We start from the raw sequence: 15,921 nt of genomic DNA, 5'->3' as shown, positions 1-15,921 counted from the left end.
AAAAATAGGGCAGGGGGTGTAGCTTGGAGGTTGATTGCCCCTGGGTTCCATCCCCAGACCCGCCAAAAAAAAAAAAAAAAAAAAATATATATATATATATATATATATATATATATACACACACACACATATTATATATACACACACATATACACATATATATTATATATACACATATATTATATATACACACACATATATACACACACACATATATATACACACACATATATATATACACACACATATATATACACACACATATATATATACACACACATATATATACACACACATATATTATATACACACACACATATATATACACACACACATATTATATATACACACATATACACATATATATTATATACACACATATATTATATATACACACATATATACACACACATATATTATATATATACACACATATATATACACACACATATATACACACATATTATGTATATAATATATATAAACAGGGCTGGCTGGGGTGTAGCGGGAGGTAGAATGCCTCTGGGCTCGCCTTCTAGTATCCCCCAAAGAGCTGGGCTCAGGGGTGGCTTCCGGGGCGGGGCTCGCGGCGCGCCCCCTGGCGGCCGGGCTCGGCCCCGCGGCCGCCGCGGTTCCCACAATGCTCCTGGCGGCGGCTCCAAGATGGCGCAGGCGATCTTCGAGGCGCTGGAGGGTGAGCGGCGGCCGCGGGCGGCGGCTGTTCCGCGCCGCGCCCCCTCCCGCCGCGCCCTGCAGCGCGGGCCCAGGGCGCGGCGGCGGCGGGCGGAGGGCGCGGGCCGGAACAGCCGCGGGCGGGCGGGCGGGCGGGCGGAGGGCGCGGGCGGGACAGCCGCCGGGCTCGGGCGGCCGCGGGCCCCGACCTCGACGGGCTTCCCGGGAGCGGGCCGGGCGTCGCCTCTTCCACCCCGACCTGCGAGAGAGGCGCCGCCGTGTGCCGGCCCGGGGTCGGGCGCGCACGGACCGTGAGCCGCACTCAGACCAGGAGCGGGAGAGCGGCGCTGCCTCGGGTCGGCCGGCAGCCCTGTGACCCGCCGGGGAGGGGCTCGGAATTGTCGGCAAACCCTGGGCGCCTGTGTGCACCTGCTGGGCGTCTAGGAGGAAGGGCAGCCTCAGGAGCCCAGGCCCAGGGCGCGGAGAAGACGCTTTGGGAAATACCAAGAATGTTCTTGGAGGCGCGTGGTATCAGATCCTTAGCGAGTGCAGATCGCCAGGGACCGGACCGACTGGCGGTGGGGGTGAGCTCTGCTTTGACCGCCAGAGTTCCTGCTGCGCAGTGATGGAGGCTCCCTTACCAAAGGGCTTCAGTTTCAGGAATTCTCATTGAGTTACAACGCAGCCCCCCCCCCCCCAATTTGGTGGTAGGAGAGAGAGAGAGAATAGAACAAGCAAGTATAGAAGTAGAAGTCTAGAAAGCCGGGCGTGGAGGCGCACGCAGGGAATCCCAGTACTTGGGAGGCAGACAGGAAGGGAGGATCGCGGTTTGCCCACATCCTCAGCTCCTTGGTGACGCCCTCTATAATTTAGTGAGACCCCGTCTCAAATTAAAGAATAAAAAATAGGGCTGGGGATGTAGCTCAAAGGTAGAATGCCCCTGGGTTCCACCCTCAGAACCACAAAAAAAGAAAGAGCCGAGTAGGTAGTTTGCGCGTAAAATCCTTGTAGTTGGAAGGCTGAGACAGGAGGATCACAGATTGGAGGCCAGCCTCAGCAATTTAGTAAGACCCTGTTTCAAAATAAAAAGGCCTGGAGGCGTAGCTTGGAGGTAGAATGCCCCTGGATTCAGTCCCCATTCTCACCACCAACCCCAAAAAAAGAAAAAAAGTAAAAGTAAATGATAGCCAGGCATGGTGGCATACGCTTGTAATCCCAGCATTTGGGAGGCTGAGACAGGAGGGTTGCGGTTTGGGACACGGCCTCAGCTATTTAGGCCCTTTGCAAGTCAGACCCTGTTTCAAAGAAAAGAATAAAAGATTGGGCTAGGTGTTTAGCTCGGAGGTAGAATGCCCCTGGGTTCCATCCCCAGTACCACAAAAATACAAAAAGAAAGAAAGAAAAGTAAACGGTGAAAGCAGGTATCCTCCGGTGCTGTTTTGTGTTGCAATGTAAATAAGGAGGAGGTCATGGTTGTGAAGGGCCAGGGTCAGTGAGGGCTGTATCCCCAAGCGCAGGAGGATGGAGTGAGGCCTGCTTTCTCTTTAGGTTGCATTATTTGAGTGTTGATTACAAGAATGTACTTGTGTATTGAATAATGAAAAAAATAAAAGAAATAAGCTAGGGGTATATAGCTCAGTGGTGGAGTGTGTTCAATCCCCAGCATCAAAACCAATAAATGAATAAATAAAACCCAGTCCCTAGGACATTCGCCTGCCTGCTGGGTGAGAGAAGAGCAGCGGGGCCCTGCTGCTGCTGGGTGGGGGGCTCTCGGCGACTCCTCTGGTGGGGACAGCATTTGCAAGTCCCTGGGGACGGAGAGGGCTCCCCAGCTCGCAGTTCAGGGTGGGCCAGCTGCTAGAGATGAGCCCCTGTGGTGTGTTGGCGCTTCTGAGCTTCATCGTGGGATCAGTGTGAAGCTAAGAAAAGGTTTTCAGCAGGGGAGCCTCGGGTCTGATGTATGTTTTATAAAGTTCACCTCAGCTGCCCCGGGAACAGACTGGAGGGGCCAGAATGGCAGCTGGGAGATTTCGAGGAGACCCCCAGGTTGTCCATCTGAGAACGCAGGGTGGCTGGGCTGGGGGAGCTGAGGAGAGGAAACAGTAGACTTGAGACCTACCTAGGAAGCAGAATAGGCTAGACTTAGCCAAGGCAAAGGAATGGAAGGGGCAGCAGTCAGGGGACAAGCTCGAGGCGTGCCCTGGGGCATGTTTGGTAGAACAGTGGATTACCAGAAGAGGGACACACTTAGGGGTAGGAGATGACATTTGAGTTCAGTTATAGACAGGCTGAATTCTTCTTCTTCTCTGTCCTCTTTTTGCCCTGGCTCCGTGGAGTGCTCAGCCCTCTCCTCTCAGTCCTGGTGCTCCTTGCCCCTGCCCTGGGCTTGGCCTGGGCCAAATTTTTTTTTTTTTAATCATTTTATTTTGAGATTTTTTTCTGCAGATACACATGCAATTGTAAGAAATACTACAGTGGAGCTGGGCGTGGTGGCACACACTTGTAATCCTAGTACTTGAGGGCTGAGACAGAAGAAACATAGGTTCACAGCCAGCCTCAGCAACTTAGTAACACCCTCTGCAACTTAGTGAGACCTTGTTTCAAAACAAGAGTGAAATAGGGCTGGGAACAGAGCTCAGAGGTAGATGCCCCTGGGTTCAGTCCCCAGCACCCAAGGAAAAAGAATATTATGGGGCTGGGGATGCACTTACAGGCAGAGTGCTGGCTGCGGATGTGCAAGGCCTGGGTTCAACCCATAATACCCGAGGACAATACCCAAGAGTATTGTGTAAGCTGGCAGCACAGCTGTAATTCCTACCTGGGAGGCTGAAGCAGGAGGGGGGCAAGTTCAGCCTCGGCATTTCACTCATTCATTCATTCGTTTGTTTGTTTATTCGTTCATTTATTTATTTATTTTGTTGGTCTGGGGATGGAACCCAGTCGCATTCAACCTCCAAACTACACCCTCTGCCCTATTTCCTTCCTTCCATCTTCTCTTTCTTTCTTTCGTACTGGGGGTGGAACCCAGGGGCTTTCTACCTCCGGGCTATACTCCCAGACCTATTTTATATTTTATTTGGAAACAGGGTCTCACTAAGTTGTCGAGAGCCTTACTAAGTAGCTGAGGCTGGCTTTGAACCTGTAGGATTCTCCTGTCTCAGCCTCCCAAGTGCGCGGATTACAAGCGTGCGCCACCACACCTGGCCTTTATTGTTTCTTTATTTTTTTTATTTTTTATTTTTTGGTGGTACTGGGGTTCCTGGAAACCCTTCTACCTCTGGGCTACACTTCCAGACCTATTTTATATATTTTTTAAATTTTGGAAACAGGGTCTCTTAAGCCAGCAAGGCTGGCTTCAAACCAGTGTGATCCTTCTGTCTCCGGCTCCCAAACGTGGGGATTACAAGTGTGCGCCACCACGCCCGGCTTATTCTTTATTTTGAAACAGGGTCTCACTAAGTTACAGAGGGTCTCACTAAGTAGCTGAGGCTGTCTGTGAACCCGATCCTCCCTTCTCAGCCTCCTGAGTGTTGGGATTACAAGTGTGTGCCACCACGCCTGGCCAGCCTTGGCAAATTAGCAAGACCCTATCTCAAAATGAAATTAAGGAAAAAGAGGTTGGGGATATAGCTCAGTGGTAGAACACTTGCCTAGCATGTGTGAGGCCCTGGGTTCCATTCCTGGTGTAAAAATAAATAAATAAAGCTTCATAGTTTGGGTGAAGGCCCTGGGTCTCCAGTAAGATTAGCTGTGGCTCAGAGTTGGAATTTGGCTCAGGGGAAATTGGCGACCGCACTCCTACACGTCCCATCACCTCCCAATAGTCCGCTCAGTTATGAACTCATCAGTGGAGGAATCCATTGATGAGGTCACACTCCTCGTGTCCCAGCTAGCACGCCGGTTACCCATCACCATATTCCTGTTTACGAAGCAGAATAGGGGATGGGACAAAGATGGGGTCACTTACTAGGCAGCTCTTTAAAAAAAAATGTGTGTGTGTGTATTGGAGGGTGAATCCAGAGGCATTCTACCTCCAAGCTATATCCCATCCCTGTTTTATTTTTATTATGAAACAGGGTATTGCTAAATTGCTGAGGTTGGTCTCAAATCTGCAGTACCTCTGTCTCAGCCACCCAAGTACTGGGGTTACAGGTGTGCACCACTGCACCCGGTTTAGAAAATCTTCCTGGAAGCTACTGTACAACACCTTCACCTACATCCCCCAGAACGCAGGCACTTCCCAGTTTCAAGAGGGACAGAAGCCAGCCATGGTGGCACATGCTTGTAATCCCAGTACTTGGGAGAATGAGACAGGAGGATTGCAGGTTTGAGGCCAGTCTCAGAAAGTAGTGAGACTCTCTAGCTGGGTGTGGTGGCACACACTTGTAATCACAGCATTTGGGAGGCTCAGACAGGAAGATCTCAGTTCAAGGAAAGCCTCAGCTACTTAGTGAGGCCCTTTGCAACTCAGTGAGACCCTGTTTTAAAACAAAGAATAAAAAATAGGACTGGGAGGTGTAGTTGGAGGTTGAATTCCCCTGGGTTCCATCCCCAGTACGGCAAAATAAATAAGTAAATAAAAATAAAAAGGGGGGTGTACCTTGGAGGTAAAATGCCCCTGAGTTCAATCCCTAGGAACACACACACACACACACACACACACACACACACACACACACACAGACACCAGAGGCAGAGGTGTATCATCTTTATTTTGGTAGCATGTTTCCAGTCCCAAATCTTGTCACACAGTAGGAGAGAACACATTGGGCACAGCCACCGTCTAGACCCCGGTGGTTATGCAGTGGCTCGGGCTCATGAGGGTGAAGACAGAGGGGTGCCAGGCCCACCCACCTTCCACAGACTGCGTTGCCTCTTTCAGGAATGGACAATCAGACGGTCCTGGCTGTCCAGTCATTGTTGGATGGCCAAGGAGCAGTGCCTGATCCGACAGGCCAGAGTGTCAGTGCACCCCCTGCCATCCAGCCATTGGGTGAGTATTGCTCTGCTCGCTGGCGAAGTTTGAGTGGCTTTTCCTGAGGATTGAGTGGGGTCACGTGGGGGATGGGAGTAAACTGCCCCTGGCCATCCTCTGGTGTCAGAATCCTCTCCCCTTATTTCCACGTCCCTGCACCTTTAGATTCCCCTTATTTCTGCACCTGTAGACTCACGCCTTTCTCTGCTTAGCTCTGAGGACATCTTCTCTTGTGTACTTAGTGAATGAATGGGCTGGCACTGATGCTCTGATGCTTGGCAGAGCTTGTATCTTTGCCCTGGAAGTCATTTCACAGCCTCCATCAAAAGAACAGACTGAGCATGCGTTTCTCAATTTACAGGTCAAGTCCCAAGGCACAGAGAGGGCAAAGGACCTTTTTTTTTTTTTCTTTGCGGGTCTGGGGATGGAACCCAGGGGCATTTGACCTCCGAACTACACCCTTTGCCCTATTTTCTTATTTTTGAAACAGGGTCTCACTGAGTTGCAGAGGGCCTCACTAAGTAGCTGAGGCTGTCCGAGAATGGCGATCCTCGTCTCAGCCTTCCAAATGCTGGGATTACAAGCGTGCGCCACTACTCCCAGCTGCAAAAGACCTCTTTTGGAAATCCTTCTATGAAACTGTGTGTTCACTTATTTATTCAACAAACATTTTTGAGTATTTGGTAACAACTTTAGGGACAGAGAGAGAAAAGCCTTGTTTGAACCCTGTTTCCATAGTTCCTGGCTCTGTGGCCCTGGGTGAGTGAGTTATCCTCTCTGCATCAGGTTGCACATCTGCAAAATAGGGATAATGGTCATATCTCATAGGAATCTTTTTTTTTTTTTTTTTTTTTTGGTGTTACTGAGGGTGAAACCCAGGGGCTTTTCTACCTCCAGGCTATACTCCCATACCTATTTTATACTTGATTTGGAAACAGGGTCTCACTAAGATGCTGAGAGCCTCACTAAGTAGCTGAGGCTGGCTTCGAACCTATGTGATCCTCCTGTCTCAGGCTCCCAAGCGCTGGGGTTACAAGCTTGTGCCACCACGCCTGGCTTTCTCATAGGAATCTTAAGATACTCCTTGGAATTCGTTTTAGCTTGCTGAACCCCAGTTTTTTTTTTTTGTATGTGTGTGGTATTGGGGATGGAACCCAAGGGCATTCTACCTCTGAGCTACATGCCCAGCCCTACGTTTTTTTGTGTGTGTGTGTGGTATTGGGGTTCCTGGAAATCCTCCTACCTCTGGGCTATACTCCCAGACCTATTTTATACTTTTTTAAAAAAATTTGGAAACAGGGTATCTTAAGCCAGTGTGGCTGGCTTCGAACCTGCGCGATCTTCCTGTCTCTGCCTCCTAAGCACAGGGATTATAAGCATGCGCCACCACTCCCAGCGCTCCCAGCCCTATTTTTTATCCTTCATTTTTGAAACAAGGTCTCACTGAGTTGCAAAGGGCCTCACTAAATAGCCGCAGCTGTCCTCGAGCCAAGATTCTCCTGTCTCAGCCTCCCAAATGCTGGGATTACAAGCCTGCACCACCACGCCCAGCTTCCCCCAGCTCTTTATTTATTTTTGTACTGAGGATTGAACCTAGGGGCATTCTACCTCTGAGCTACAACCCCCCAGCCTTTTTATTTTTTAGTTTGAAATAAGATCTTGCTAAGTTGCTGAGGCTGGCCTTGAACCTGTAATCCTCTTGTTTCAGCTTCCCAAATATTGGGATTACAGGCATGTACCACCACGCCCAGCTTTATTTTTGTATTTTGTGTGTTTGGGGTCAAACCCAGGAACATTCTACCTCCAAGCTACATCACCAGCCCGTGTGTGTGTGTGTGTGTGTGTGTGTGACTAGGGATTGAACCCAGGGGTGTTCTACCTCTGAGCTACACCACACTCCCAGCCCAATTTTATTTTTTATTTGGAGACAGGGTCTCACTAGGTTGCCGGATTCCCAACTCTTTGCTACCTGGATGCACATGCTGCTCTTCCTGCAGGTGTGGCTTTGAAAGCTCCTTCAGATCGCGTGGTTCATTTTGGATGCGTGCGTGGTGACTCAAAGTGCTGTTTGGATCTGCCGCTCTCCGCGTTGCTGCTGCTGTCTCCTCCTGCTCTTCACCGTGACGCCCCTGACTTACGCTTTCCTTTCTCCCCCATTCCTCTGCACCCTCTGCACCCCTTCCTGCTGCACCACGGCTCTGACCCGTAGATGATGAGGATGTCTTTCTCTGCGGGAAGTGTAAGAAGCAGTTCAACTCACTGCCAGCGTTTATGACCCACAAGCGGGAGCAGTGCCAGGGGAGTGCCCCTGCCCTGGCCACGGCCTCCCTGGCCACAAACAGCATCTACACACCTCCAGCAGCCTCTGCCGCAGTCCAGCAGGCCCCGCCTCCTGCCAGTCGCCAGGTATTCAATCATTCATCTGTTTAGCAGTTCCTTCCCCCCCCCTCTCTCCCTCTCCCTCTCTCTCTCTCTTAAATTGAGATGGGCCTTGCTGTGTTGCCCAGGCTGAAGAGTGGCTGGGATTGCAGGTGTGCGCTCTCATGCTTGGTTCATCGAGTCTCTTGAGCACTACTGTGTGTCAGCCACTGTGAGAGGAATAGTACACAAACAAGTAGATAACACTTTACTTTCTCCAGCCTGTTAAATGCCAGAAGACAAGGAATGCAAAGACACGGTGGGTCTTGTCATATTGTATATGGTACCTGGGGAAGGGCTCTTGTTAAGAGGGCTTTTTTTGTTGTTGTTTTGGTTTGGGGATTGAACACAGGAACACCATTTTAATTTTTATTTTATTTTTGTGGTCGTTGGGATTGAACCCAGGGGTATTCTACCTCTGAGTATGAGCTATACCCTAGGGCTTTTAGTTTTTCTTTTGAAACAGGGTCTTGCTAGGGTGCTGAGAGTCTCACTATGTTGCTGAGCCTGTCTTTGACCCTGTGATCCTCCAGTCTCAGTCTCTCAAATACTGGGATTTAAAGGTATGCGCCACCATGCCTTTCCCCTTTTTATTTTATTTGTTTAATTATTTTGATACTGAGGATTGAACTCAGGGATGTTCTACCTGAGCTACACCCAGTACCATTTTATTTAATTATATTAAAATTTTAAAGTCAGTTAATTAATTTTTTTTTTTTTTTTTTTTTGGTGTGTGGTACTAGGAATTGAAACCAGGGCCTTCTACCTCCAGGCTATACCCCCAGCCCCATTTTTAGTTTTTATTTGGAAGCAGGGTCTCACTAAGTTGCTGAGAGCCTCACAAAGTAGCTGAGGCTGGCTTCAAACCTTTCTCAGCCTCCCAAGTACTGAGATTAAAGGCATGTGCCTACCTTATTTTTAATTTTGAAACAGGGTCTCATGAAGTTGCCGAGGGCCTTACTAAATTGCTTGCTAAGATTGGCCTCAAATTTGTAATCCTTCTGTCTCAGCCTCCCAAGTGCTAAGATTACAGGATAGGTCACTGCACCTAGCGTGTGTGTGTGTGATATATATATATCTATATATACCACACACACACATACATACATACATATATACATACATACAGGGAAAAAATTGGACCCAGGGGCATTCTACCTCTGAGCTACACCCTCAACCCAGTTTTTTTTTTTTTTTTTTATTTGAAACAGGGTCTTACTAAGTTGCGGAGCACCTCACTAAGTAACTGAGGCTGGCTGCAAATCCTTATCCTCCTGTCTCAGCCTCTCAAGTACTGGGGGATGGGGGGAGTAACTCAGAAGTAGATTGCCCCTGGATTCAATCCCCAGAATATATATATATTACACACACACGCTAGAAAATAGAAAAAAAGAACTCAGTTCTAAAGCCAGGCATGATAATGTCACCTATAATCCCAGTACATAGGAGGTTGAGACAAGAATATTTTAAGTTCGAGGCCAGTCTCAGCAACTTAGTGAGGTTATCTGCAATTTAGTGAGACCTTGTTTTACACTTGACTTTAGCCAAAAGTTCGAAAAGTGATGTGAGACCCTCTCTCAAAATAAAAATAGGGCTGAGGTGTAGTTCAGAGGTAGAATGCCCCTGGGAGTTCAGTCTCCAGTAATACACACACGGGTTCCAGACTCCTCGGGTTGAGCCTCAGAGTCCAGAATCCCTCATAAAGGCGGCTGTGCGTGTCCCAGGTGGGGGGTACAGTTTTCATCCGGCCTCCTTGTGTCTCCTTAGTCATTACCTTTATCATCATATAAACATAATTCCTGCCATAAATAAGCTCAATCAAGCCAGGCATGGTGGTGCCTGCTTGTAATCCCAGCATTTGGGAGGCTGAGACAGGAGGATGACAGGTTCAAAGGCAGCCTCAACAACTTAGCGGGGCCCTTCACAACTTAGTGAGACTCTGTCTCCAAATAAAATTGGGCTGGGGGTTTAGCTTGGAGGTAGAATGTCTCTGGCGTCCATCTCCAGTGCCACACACACACACACACACACACACACACACACACACACACACACACAGAAAATAAGCCCACCCTCATCCCACTTCTCAGGTTGCCACAGGCTGTCCTGGCACAGAACCTAGTTATTTTTCTGACTCCTAGATTTTGTGATTTGCCAGCAGAACATATTCCCCTTCCTCACTTTTTTTTTTTTTCAATAAAAGGAGAGAGGAAGCCAGGCGAGGTGATGCACACTTGTAATCCCAGCATTCGGGAGGCTGAGACAGGAGGATTGCAGTTCACGGACAGCCTTAGCTACTTAGTGAGGCCCTTTGCAACTCAGTGAGACCCTGTATCAAAATAAAGAATTAAAAAAAAAATAAGGCTTAGGGTATAGCTCGGAGATAGAATGCCCCTGGGTTCCATTCCCAGTTCTTCAAAACAAAGGGAAGGGGGGAGAGGAAATATATATATATATATTTTTTTTTTGGTGGTACTGGGCTTCCTGGAAGCCCTTCTACTTCCGGGATACACTCCCACGGGCTATACTCCCAGACCTATTTTTTAACTTTTTTATGTGGAAACAGGGTCTCTTAAGCCAGTGTGGCTGGCTCCGAACCAGCACGATCCTCCTGTCTCTGCCTCCCAAGCACGGGGATTACAAGTGTGTACCGCCATGCCCGGCAAGGAAATCTTTTTAGTCCTGGGGTGAAGGAATAACTTATTTCATTTCATTTTATTTTTTTATGGTATTGGAGATTGAACCCAGGGGCATTTTACCTCTGAGGTACACCCCCAGCCTGAATTTATTTTTTATTTTATTTTTGTTTATTTATGTTTTGTGGACTAGGGAATTGAACCCAGGGGTGTTCTACCTCCAAGCTGCACCCCCAGTTCTCTTTTATTTTTACATTGAAATAGAGTCTCACTGAGTTGCAGAGGCCTCACTAAGTAGCTGAGGCTGTCCGTGAATGGGATGTAGGTCAGTGGTAGAGTACCCCTGGGTTCAAGCCCCTGTATCACAAATAAATAATAAAGTAAGAATAAGCTGGAGCTGGGTATGGTGGTACACACTTGTAATCCCAGCATTCGGGAGGCCGAGACAGGAGGATTGCAGTTCGTGGACAGCCTCAGCTACTTAGGCCCTTTGCAACTCAGTGAGACCCTGAGTTCAAAATAAAGAACAAAAAGTAGGGCTCAGGGTGCAGCTCGAAGGTAGACTGCCCCTGGGTTCAATCCTCAGTACCACAAAACAAAAAACAAAAAACCAAGAATGAGCTGGGATCAATCCCTAGTACCACAAAAAGAAAAAAAATAAGAATATGTGATGTGCACATTAATAGGCAGTTTGTTTTTTCATGCTGTATAGATTCTATTCCATGTCTGTCTGTTTGTTTGTTTGTTTGTTTGTTGTACTGGGGATGGAACCCAGGGGCATTCTACCTTCAAGCTACACCCCCAGCCCTATTTTTTATTCTTTATTTGGAAACAGTCTCACTAAATTTTGGAGGACCTCACTAAATAGTTGAGGCTGGCCTCGAACCCAGATCCTCTCAAATTCTGGGATTACAAGCATGCGCCATTAGGCCCGGCTTTATTTTGTTATTTTTAATCCATTCACCTATTGATGGATACTTGGATTATTTACTGTTATTTTTTTGTGTGTGTGTGGTACTGGGGATGGAACAGGGGTATTCTACCTCTAAGCTACATCCCCAGCCCATTTTTTAATTTTTATTTTGAAACAGGGTCTCATTAAGTTGCAGAGGGCCTCACTAAGTAACTGAGGCTGTCCACAAATTGCAGTCCTCCTGTCTCAGCCTCCCCAAAGCTGGGATTACAAGTGTGCGCCACCAAGCCCAGTTTACTGTTGTTTTTTATCGTTAGTAACATGGCTGTGTGGAATCCTCTCGTTTGTGGCCATGAGTGAGTGTTTCCTTAGAATAGAAACCAAGCAGTATTATTGCTAGGTCATAGGATATGTGGCTTTCAGAGAGGTGTGACTTACTGGTAGATGATTAAATGGATGCTCAGCGAGGTCCAACGACTTGCCCAGGGTCACTCAGCAGGGAGCATCAGAGGTGGAAATGGAGCCCAGGACTCAAAACTTAGATCTTCCGCATCGTTCCCTCAGCTTCCTTACAGAGCCTCAGAAATCTCCAAACATTCTCCCCACCCCCTTCAGATCTCCACATACATCACAGTGCCCCCATCCCCGCTGATCCAGACGCTGGTGCAGGGGAACATCTTGGTGAGTGATGACGTGCTCCTGTCTGCCATGTCAGCCTTCACGTCCCTGGACCAGCCCCTGCCCCAGGGGCCCCCGCCCGTGCAGGTAAGGAGGCCCGTCCACAGGGTGTGTGTGTGTGTGGCTGGGGTTGGACCCAGGGCCTTGTCCGCCCCAGGCAAGTCTCACAGGGTCTTGATTCTAGGATTGCACATGAACTTCCACAGATTCAGAATCTTGTAGAGAGAAGGCGGCGTGGCCCAGCCCTCCCCAACACCGAGGGAGCCTGCCAGCCTTGCCCTGGGCAAACCTGCTCCAGCGAGGAACGTCCACCTCCAATGAGGTGGCTTCATAGTCATAGTCCGGCTACCTTGACTTCCATTTTTATTTTATTATTTTATTTTATTTTATTTATTTTTGTGGTACTGGGGACTGAACCCAGGACCATTCTACCCCTGATCTATACCCCCAGCCCTATATATATATATATTTTTTTTTTTCGATTTATTTTTTTATGGTACTGGAGATGGAACCGAGGGGCCTTCTATCTCTGAGCTACATCCCCAGTCGTGTGTGTGTGTGTGTGTGTGTGTGTGTGTGTGTGTGTGTGTGTGTGTGTCACTGGGGATGTAATCTAGGGTCATTTTATAAACTTTTAATTTTTTAATTTTTTATTTTGTTGTACTGGGGATGGAACCCAGGGGCATTCTACCTCTGAGCTACACCTCCAGCCCTTTTGTTGTTGTTGTTTTGGTTTTTTTTTGTGTGTGTGTGGTACTGGGGATAAAACCCAGGGGGATTCTACCTCTGAGCTATACCCCCAGCCCTAGTTTTTATTCTTTATTTTGAAATAGGGTCTCACTAAGTTGTGGAGGACTTCACTACTTGCTCAGGCTGTCCTCAAACCTGAAATCCTCTTGTCTCAGCCTCCCAAATACTGAGACTACAGGCATGGTGCTACCATGCCCAGCTTCTCTGATTTATTTATTTATTTATTTATTTATTTATTTTATTGTGGTGCTGGGGATGGAACCCAGGGCTTTTGACCTCCGAGCTACACCCCCTCCCCTATTTTTTAGTTTTCATTTTGAAACAGGGTCTCACTAAGTTGCAGAGGACCTCCCTAAGTAGCTGAGGCTGTCTGTGAACCGAGTTCCTCCTGTCTCAGCCTCCCGAATGCTGGGATTACAAGCGTGCTCCACCACACCCGGCTTAAACAAGCCCTTCTTAAAGGACAACATTAAACCTCCTATTTGCAAAGGCTTGGCCGGTTTTACTCATTTTCATAGAAGAGACACCAGCGCAAGCTGACGCCCCTCAGCATTCTCCCAGGACCGTTTTCCCCTGTGCCCTCTCAGCCATGTCCTCCAAGCTGCTGGCCAAGGTGAAAGTCCTTCCATGCTGATGACTAAGACAGCTGATAGCCAGAAGCTCTAATGCTTTAATTTTCTCTTCTGATTTCAGAGCAGCCTGAACATGCATTCTGTGCCTAACTACCTCACCCAGCCTCCGCCACCTCCGCCACCTCCTCCACCTCTACCCCCACCCCCACCTCCCCAGCCCCCGCCACCCCCACCCCAGAGCCTGGGTCCCCCCGGGCGTCCCAACCCTGGTGGCAATGGTGTGGTGGAGGTGTACAGTGCCACTGCGCCCCTGGCCGGGAGTGGAGCAGTGGAGATCCAAGCGCTCGGGATGCAGCCCTACCCCCCGCTGGAGGTGAGCAGAGGCAGGCCCTGGTGGAGGGGAGCTGGTCGTGGTCATAGCCACTTCCTGGCTGTGCCAGGCATTGTGCTGGGGGTGCCACCGGCAGCTCAACCAGAGCCAGCCTCAGCCCTCATTGAATGTATGGCATCATGGAGAGAAGGACTTTACTCAAAGCATCACACCTCCAGCTGTAAAATGCTAACCAGAAGAAAGTGGGATGAGGTAGAGGTTGTCATAGAGACATGAGCTACCTTCAGGTAAAGGTCAGAACAGTCAGTGAGTCCTTGCCTTTGGGGAAAAGGTTCCCAAAATGGTCAGTGTCATATAATCTTTAACAAGCTCTGTATATCAGTTAGCTATTGCTGTATAAGAAATATTCATAAGACCTCAGTGGCATAAGGCAAAAGGTGTTTATTGTTTGTGTGCTTATAGTGCTTGGCTGTGCACCTCTGCTGATCTTGGCTGGGCTTTCCCAGGTGTCTGCCCATGGGCTAGCTGTCAGCTGTTCTAGCATGGCCTGGGCTGGGACAAGATGATCCCTCTGCTCTGCTCCGCGTGCTTTTAGCCTCCCACAGGCTTTCATGGCTGTGGTGAAGGTGAAAAGTACAAGCAGAAATGCTTTCACCTTCTTGAAGCTTAAGTGTCACTTCTACAAGCCAAAAGAGGGCACAAGCCCAGCTTAGATGCAGTGGGTAGGGAATAGATTCCACTTTGTGTGTGTGTGTGTGTGTGTGTGTGTGTGTGTGTGTGTGTGTGTGTGTGTGTGTCTGGGGATGGAACCCAGGGTATACCCCCTGCCCTATTTTTTATTCTTTATTTTGAAACAAGGTCTCACTAAGTTACAGGTGCCTTACTAAGTAGCTTAGGCTGTCTGTGAACCGTGATCCTCCAGTCTCAGCCTCCCAAATGCTGGTATTACAAGTGTGTACCACCACACCTGTCTGCCACTTTTTTTTTTTTTAAGTGGTACTTAGGATTTAAACCAGAGGCATTCTTCCTCCAAGCTACACTCCCTTTTTGTTTTATTTAATTATTTTTGGCTTATTTATTTATATTTTTTGTGGTACTGGGGATTGAATTCGGGGTATTCTACCTCTTAACTCTACCTTAGCCCTATTTTGTATTCTTTATTTTGAAACAGGGTCTCACTAAAGTTGTGGAGGGCCTCACTAAGTAGATGAGGCTGGCTGTGAACCTCTGATCGTCCTGTCTTAGCCTCCCAAATACTGAGATTACAAGCTTGTGCCATCATGCCTGGCTTAATTATTTTACTTTTTATATTTATTTATTTATATTTTTTGGTGGTACTGGGGTTCCTGGAAACCCTTCTACCTCCGGGCTGTATTCCCAGAACTAATTTTTATACTTTTTTATTTGGAAACTGGGTCTCTTAAGCCAGCATGGCTGGCTTTGAACCTGCACAATCTTCCTGTCTCCACCTCCCAAGCATGGGATTACAAGCGTGCGCCACCACACCCGGCTAAATTGGGCACTCTTAACCAAGTGTGGTAGCACACACTTATAATCCCAGTACTTAGGAGGCTGAGACAGGAGGATCCAAGGTTCAAGAACAGCCTCAGCAAGTAGGAGACTCTCGTCAACCTAGTGAGACCCTGTTTCAAGATAAAAATAAAATAGAGCTAGAGGTGTAGCTCAGATGTAGAATTCCCCCGGGTTCAATCCCCTGTAAGCCCCCCCACCTACACACACACACACACACAGATTGAACACTGACCTTAGTGTCTTTTCTTCTAAACTAGAAACTCCTCTTCCAGGGCTGTCAAAATAATGATATCCCAGCCCAGCATGGTGGCGCACGCTTATAATCCCAGCATTTGGGAGGCTAAGACAGGAGGATCGCGGTTTGAGGACAGCCTCAGCTGCTTAGTGAGGCCCTTTGCAACTCAGTGAGACCCTGTTTCAAAGTAAAGAATAAAATTATAGGG

General features: G+C 48.2%; 1 protein-coding gene across 3 annotated transcripts in view; it reads left to right on the top strand.

Moving 5' to 3' along the window:
* Window positions 1-654: 654 nt before the first annotated feature.
* ZNF341 (zinc finger protein 341) overlaps window positions 655-15,921 on the top strand; it is a gene marked incomplete at both ends in the record, with an annotated part of 52,494 nt that continues 37,227 nt past the window's right edge. The window contains 5 exons of one of the 3 annotated variants that reach the window (XM_080716706.1): window positions 655-694; window positions 5,555-5,665; window positions 7,857-8,053; window positions 12,230-12,379; window positions 13,736-13,987. In XM_080716706.1, coding sequence (XP_080572832.1) covers window positions 664-694; window positions 5,555-5,665; window positions 7,857-8,053; window positions 12,230-12,379; window positions 13,736-13,987 — 741 coding nt within the window. Of the gene's footprint in view, window positions 695-5,554; window positions 5,666-7,856; window positions 8,054-12,229; window positions 12,380-13,735; window positions 13,988-15,921 lie in introns of those variants that run through there. The other 2 variants (XM_080716704.1, XM_080716705.1) reach the window with 2 other exon arrangements.

The sequence above is a fragment of the Muscardinus avellanarius genome (assembly GCF_963383645.1).
Source record: "Muscardinus avellanarius genome assembly, chromosome: 19".
Classification (NCBI taxonomy): Eukaryota; Metazoa; Chordata; class Mammalia; order Rodentia; family Gliridae; genus Muscardinus; species Muscardinus avellanarius.
This window is presented reverse-complemented; position numbering and strand designations above follow the sequence as displayed.